Source organism: Bison bison, unplaced genomic scaffold, assembly GCF_000754665.1.
Source record: "Bison bison bison isolate TAMUID 2011002044 unplaced genomic scaffold, Bison_UMD1.0 scf7180017863646, whole genome shotgun sequence".
Lineage (NCBI taxonomy): Eukaryota > Metazoa > Chordata > Mammalia > Artiodactyla > Bovidae > Bison > Bison bison.
This window is the reverse complement of record NW_011494218.1, coordinates 1076790-1084299: the sequence shown is the minus strand read 5'-3', so window position 1 is coordinate 1084299 and position 7510 is coordinate 1076790. Positions and strand designations below refer to the sequence as shown.

At 34.1% G+C, this 7510-nt stretch overlaps 1 protein-coding gene across 4 annotated transcripts in view; it reads right to left on the bottom strand.

The window, feature by feature from the left end:
- Positions 1-310: 310 nt before the first annotated feature.
- Positions 311-7510, bottom strand: part of FGF12 (fibroblast growth factor 12) — a 604298-nt gene continuing 597098 nt past the window's right edge. For all 4 annotated transcript variants that reach the window (XM_010833427.1, XM_010833426.1, XM_010833424.1 and 1 more), the window contains one exon: positions 311-4947. In XM_010833427.1, the coding sequence (XP_010831729.1) occupies positions 4829-4947 (119 nt within the window). In that variant the 3' untranslated portion in view covers positions 311-4828. The remainder of the gene's footprint in view (positions 4948-7510) is intronic.

Below are 7510 nucleotides of genomic sequence, written 5' to 3'. Positions count from 1 at the left end.
TATAACCAGTGTTCAATAAAAATTTTGACTCATTTTCCATCCATAAATCCAGTTTTGATTTTTTTATAAGACATAGCACTTTTTCAGTGACATATTATAAGATGCATTTTAAAAGGAAAGAGACTTCCCAAATAAATTTAATGTTAGAAAAAAATGTGCAAGTATTTTCTCTGCATGCATATGCATCTCAAGATTTTAATTGCTTTTTACTTCAGGAAGGTTGTGATGTATAAACATTTTACAAATTCGATCTCAAAAAACCAATGATTTGAGTAATCTGTGTTTAATGTAAAAACAAAACATTAATTTGTTTGGTTTCTCATATAATGCGTTTATTAAACATTTCAGTCTCAATAATTTCTTAAGATGTTAACATTTAATGGAGCCTAAAACCCGCTCTATTCATGGGAGTATATTTTGGACTTTTGAACAACTTTAAGAAAAAATTAATGCCACAGTCCTTAGGTTGTGCTTAGAGCAAAGACAAAAAACATCCACTCATTCTTTCCAACTAATAAAATGTCTAATGATGCAGTTTCTACTATGACATTATTTTAAATTTATTATCATCGTGTTAAATATATTTTTGCTTCTGTTACTGAAGCTCAATATATCATCTGTGAACATTAATTTAGATTTTAAATGTTGGTTTTTAACTTGGGTTCCAGGAAAATTCCAGAAAAATGAATATCTGCATTTAGCACGTTTTTTCTTGCCCTCAAGTATAAATTTTCAATCTGATATGATTTACCAGGATATCTGTCAGGAAGTACAATTCTTTAAAATCCCTTTTTAGAAATAAAAAATAGCTATTTCTGCATCAAAGAAGGGATTCAGAATTACTGACATTCTGAAGGAGTATGTGCTTTGATTATTGTTCCCACCTGTTTCTTTTTTATTATAAAGTGGCAACTTATACTACCATTAGAAATATACACTTATATATATGTATATGTATATATATAAAGTTTTGCATTCAAACCTCTTTATCTGTAATTACCTATGACGAAAGAACACAAATCAAATAAAAACTCTATAGAATATATCCTTATTTCAGAAGAATGTGTATATATACACATATATATTTGTAGAACAATCCACTGTTTTGAAGGTGATTTTGATTTATAAAATGCTATTTACAGGTTTATGACAGAGAAGTAACCTCAGCCTTCTTTGATACTAAAATAAGCAGGGGGTTTTTATGCTGGAGTGGGTTTCACCTGGTGCAGATGAAATTGAGCAACATCATGGAAAACCTTCTTGGAGCGTGACCTTAGAGACGAAGCCTTGAAGGTGAAATAATAGATTTTCTATTTCTGGGTTCACGTTGAAAAAAATTAACTGTTGATGTAGTCATGCTTCTCCACCAGGGAATTATTGGTCCCAAATTAGGACTGTCAAACTTTTCAACTCACAGTAAGATTCTTCATCCTTAACTTTTGTCTTAATACTCTCATCTCTTGTAGTGGTACCGCAGAACCACTCATCTGCATGGAATACCTATCAAGAGCATTGTCATTTTCTTCAGTAGAACAATTTTTCTAACAGCTATCTAGATTAGAATGAGGCCCATAAAGCATCATTATTTGTGTCAAATTAATGTCTTTTTATTGTGCTAATCCATAATAACTGAAAATGTGCTATGAAATTCATATGCAAAATTCAAAACTCAAACTATTACCATGATCAAGGATAAGTTGACTTGCTGTCCTCCAGTTTCCTGAAGCACAAAATCTCTGAGTTAGCCGAGGGAACTTCAGCACCATTTTGTTTCTATAGCTCAGACTTCTAGCTTAATCATTAGTAAGGTATATTGGCCAGAAAACTACTTTGTGAGATTCTCAAAAGTTTTGTTTTCATTCTTAAGCCCACTGATTTTGAAACATGTTATCAATACAATAAGGACTCAGAATAAGCACATTTTACCTTATACTTACATAGTCAATTACAAAGCTTTTGAAAGTCATAATTTTCCTGAGACTATCCCAATGCATTTAAGAAAAAAAAAAAAAAAACAAGTTTAATTATAGGAGAATAAGTAATGGGTGAATTGAGACCCAGAAATTGGACGATGAAAATCAAGATAATTATTTTGCATAAACCTGAAAAGCAAACTATTTAAAATGGCTCATATTTTTGGAGGGAATAGAATAATAATATGTATATATTTGGTAATATTTAAAAAACCTAGATAATGAATACTGAATTCTTCTATTAAAGGCTTTACATACTTAAAAAAATAAGCAGCAGGTAGGCAAAAGTTCACCCTGTGCTCTAAACCATAGCTTTTGTCAGGTTAATCTGTTAAAGAACTTGAGATTTTCAACAATTTATTTTCTGAAACTAAGTATAACTTAACAAAGCCAATCTCCAAATGTTTCACCATGGTGAGCATTTGCTTAAATGATATGGAGAAACACAAAATACAAATTGGGTAGTTGGAACTGTCTCCAGTGCTTTCAGAAAGGGGGAAGCTGTGCATCCAGACGTGAAATGATAAACAGCCATTGTAAATAAAGGGAAGAATTTTGTTGGAGATTCATCTCTCTATCATATTCTCCATAATATCGAACTAGATAAGATATATTCTATCATGAAATCGTCAGTGTAATTGAGAACACTTTGTGAAACTGTCAACTGTGTCACTTGTAAGCTTGTGATGTGTGTATATGTGTGGATGTGCGGATGACCAAAAAGCTCAAGTCATTTTATGCTAAATGAGCCTGGGAGCCATTTTGTAGAAGCTTCCTTTTTATTTTTTCAAAAAAAATAATAAGACTTTGTGCTTATAATTTGATTGGTCCTGGAAGTGACAGGTGTGTTTATAATCAAGTTGAATCAAGAGTGACAAGGAGAAATAGAACTAGAGTTGTATTTCTTTTTACAAGGGCATTCTTTTCCTAGAAGAATAACATTCTTTTATTTAATTTAAATGTCTTTATTTCTTACTTTTCAAATATTTTGATTAAACAAATATCCCTTGCAGACGTGTGTTCAAAATCCTTGCCGAGATGCATAACTTTTATTCTTTGCAACTGATTACACGAATTCCTTCATTTCATTTTCTGCTCACCTCCTGATAAGAGAAATAGAATACTTGGTGAAGGACACCGACCACTAATGATTGTGTGGAGTGAGGGAAATTACAGTGACTTTGAAAGAATACAGCAACCAATGACAAGGTCATTAAAGTGAGGGCCTAGAGATTCTGCAAAGTGTATATTTTAGGGAGTATTTGGAACAATACATGCTGGACGGAAGAGCTATAGGAGAAGTAACATGCTAAGTCTTCTCATTGATAACATCCATAAATCTGCAAAAATTTTTTAACATTCTGTTTGTTTTGTTTTGATTTGGATGTCTCTACACCATTCCTGATTTGTAGGACCAAGAAGATCTATTTTTTCCCCAAGGCAATTGTATTCATTTCTTCTCTAACATTTCAGTATTCCTAAATATGCATTTGCCTAGTCTTACAGTTATTTTTTTTTTTTTACTTTAAGTCACTCACACAAGTCGGAACCATGGCTGTTAATTCAGTATTATTTCTCAATGGCCCTTGAAAATCCAGGGTATAACATTTTCCTTCTGTGTTCTAGGAGACAGACTTATTTTCAATTAGATTTATAAATGAGGCTATCTAGCAACAAACAGTTTACTGGCTTCATAAGATAGTAAGTTAAGAATTTCACAGCCATGCCTCCCAATTCCTTGGTGAAGTTTGGAAAATGCTACATACAAGAAAACTTAGTAAGGTACAAAGGCAAATATTGATACAGCTTGCTTGCACCAACTTCTTAGGATTTATTTCCTTATGTAAAACACCTTTTCTTTCTTTTCTGCTGCAAGAAATGGTATAAAACTCTCTTCTAACACAGCTAGACATTTACCTACACTCTTAAAGGTGTCCACAAAGTAAAAAAACAAAAAAATCAGATCAAATGGTAAAACCACATAAGTTACATATCACTGCCAAGGCATGGAAACAACAAAGAATTTCCTAAAAGTTACTTCAATCTTAAAACAATAAATTTTTTTCTAAGTGACTAAATAAAAAAAAATGAGCTCCTGAATTAATACTTTTGAAAAAAATATGATAATCTTCTAGGAGAATCTGAAACTCTTGTTAGGAAGGAATGAAATCAGGTAATAGCACTAAATTCAACATATGACAATCCTTTACATAAAACAATCTTAAATATTGATTTCAGGAATAAAATTTTAAAATAAAATTTTTCTTGATGTTAAATGATTCCTGGCTATATACCTTATAGGCACTAGAAGAATCTGTACTTCATACATGTTCAATGTTATGGTAAAAAAAAATCCTGGAAACAGACTGCAATTTTGTGTCAATTCCAAATGCCCAAAGAAAATACAAATTCAAAACACACATCACAGCATTATCCAGAGTTTAAGCCATTTAGGATATTACATCAATTTGTAAGTTCAATTCTCCAAAACCCTTTTCTTTAAGGTAATGACTTTATTTCATGTTTATTATATTTATGTCTTCATTACAATTAGTCCTCTATTAATAACAACACAGTTTATTTTAATGCTTGTGGAGTCTTGATTATTTTTTCCTCTGCTTTTAGGTGTGCTAATCTTTGTGCATGTGCATTTTCTACCACATTGCAACAGGCAAGCTTTGGTTCAATTTTCTTGTCCTACACAAAGGAAGATTTTGAGTGCAGAATCTTAGCCACTAGGTCCTGGGTTGCCATTTTATTTTCCTCTCCTTGGGTGGATTTATTGGAAGGAAATGGGTAAAGGGCAGGGGGAGAAAGGGAAGGGATGAGAGAGGGACGAAGGGAAGAGTTCTCAGCTATGTTGAATCTTGATTCACAACTTTGCCTCCATTCATGGTCGGTGTTCCAGAACTTTTCCTTGAACGCCCTTGTTTTTCTCCAATTTCATGTAGTGATGGCTCTCTGTACATACACACTGGAAGGCAAAAATCACATTAATTATTCACAACAATAGTGGACACCAAATTCAGCCTCAATAAACATCTCAGATTTGATTTTATTTAGTGTTCACTCTCATCACTAGCTCTTTTTCTTCCATGAAAACGAGTCTTAACTTAAAATATTTAATGGATACACAATTTTCTTCTAGTTCTATCAGTCACACCCTTTTATGTCTCCCAGAGCTGCAGACATATAAGTGGTTTCTGTTTCCTTATAGATAAGGCTTAATAAGTTTTTGCTGTCTACTAACCTATGTAACAGGATTTTTATCTAGAGTTAGAGGAGACATCAGGAGTATAACATTTAAAGGGAGGAAAGAGATACCTTGTTTTTCAGACTTTAGTCTGTAATCTAGTTCTGGTAGGGAAAAAAAAAAACCTCTTATTTACATGATCTTTTAATCTTTACCTTACTACAAGAAATATGATACTGTTGTATCAATTGAAATTTTAGTGCCAAGTTTCAGGGTATCCTATATAAGAAATGATAATAGGAGACAGAGCAGAGAAGAAAAAAACAACACAGTTTTTCCAATTTCTTCATATTTCCCTCACCTAAGGTAATGAACAGTCTGTGGCTTCTTAGTTATTCATCAATAGGAAATATGATTATGCAACCTTGAGATTTCAGTTTGCATCTATATAAACAGTTCTTTTTATCGTCTATTGTTTTGTCTGGCTCTAAAGCTCAGTCATCTGTGAATTATCGCAGATCTTGCTAGATTACTGCATAGAAAGAACAATGTTTTTCAATTCACAGTTACTCTTGTAAGATAGTATCTATCAGCATATTGAGTACATTAAAACAGATTCATTTTACTGTTGTGAGACAAATGTGACTGTATATGAGCATATGAAATATTTACTTAAATATCAAGAGATAGTTTCATCCTTGACTTGAACAACAATTGCATACCCCTATCTGTTGAATCGGAGAAGGCAATGGCACCCCACTCCAGTACTCTTGCCTGGAAAATCCCATGGACAGAGGAACCTGGTAGGCTGCAGTCCATGGGGTTGCTGAGAGTCGGACATGACTGAGCAACTTCACTTTCACTTTTCACTTTCATGTATTGGAGAAGGAAATGGCAACCCACTCCAGTGTTCTTGCCTGGAGAATCCCAGGGATGGGGGAGCCTGGTGGGCTGCTGTCTATGGGATCACACAGAGTCGGACACGACTGAAGTGACTTAGCATAGCATCTGTTGAATAATCACTACAATACCTTGGCCATCTGAATGTTATTTCCAATCAAATTGCTTCTTCCTATAGGGTTTGCCCTGGGACTAGAAACCTGAGCATGGCCATGAATAAATAGATGTTGTATGGTGGTTAAGAGCACCCATTTGGGAGACACACTGTCTGGTCCACTTCCACACTTAGCCACTTTCTAGCTCTGTCCAATCGGACACCTAGTAAGCATCTAAAGATGTATAAGAAAAATGAAGAAGCTGATCTCTTCATGAAAATTCTGAATAAAAGATTTCAGAGAACACAGTGATAAACTGTTTCTACTGAAGATACATTCTAAATCCAAAACTAAATTAAGAGAGTTAAGAGACAAGGAAGTTTCTCCTCAGACTAGTTCAATGATGAGGAGATAGGTTTCTTGCAACATCTCAGTAGGAGGGCTTCTTAAATGTTCATGTGCATTTGAATCACATAGGGGTATTATTAAAATGCAAATTCTGATTCAGAAGATCTATAATGGGCTTAGATTCTGCATTTTTAGTAAGTGCCCAGGTGATGCTGATGCTAGCAAAATCTGAACCACACTGAGGTTAGTATAAAATATATATAAAAGCATGTTGATTCAGTATATCATACACAAGTATTATATAGATTTTAAAATGAGATTTTAAAATATTTTAGTTACTGTACTGAATGACCCCTCCAATATCCTCAAAGGACTAACTACCTTTGGCCTCACTAGCAAAGTGTACAGAGGAAATTAGTTTAGAAAGAATAGATCCTGTAATTTTCAGATAGTACCAGTAGGTAATTCAAGAGTCTGTTTCTTTTACAAAAGGCAGAAGATCCTTGTGTAAGATTCTATTGAAATCTTGAAATTCTTCAAGCCTAATGTCTCTTACATATATTTCTGTTATAGGGAAAGTGTCAAAATCCCCCAAACTAAATAATATGTTTATGTGTGCAAAATATATAACCATGTGTTTATAACTGGTTAGTGCACATGGGAATCCAGAAGATGTAATGAAGTGATTGGACTGGAAAGCAATTTATATGATGCCATAAGGCAGTTTTTCCCTACTCTGTCACCTAATCAGCTGTGAAAATCCCCAAACCTGACCTGGGGCTTCCCAGGTGGTGGAAGTGGTAAAGTATCCACCTACTAATGCTTCCCTGGTGGCTCAGATGGTAAAGAATCCTCCTGTAATGCACGAGACATGGGTTTGATCCCTGGGTTGGGAAGATCCCCTGGAGGAAGGCATGACCACCCACTCCAGTATTCTTGCCTAGAGAATTCCCATGGACAGAGGAGCCCAGTGGGGTACGGTCCACAGGGTCACAAAGAGT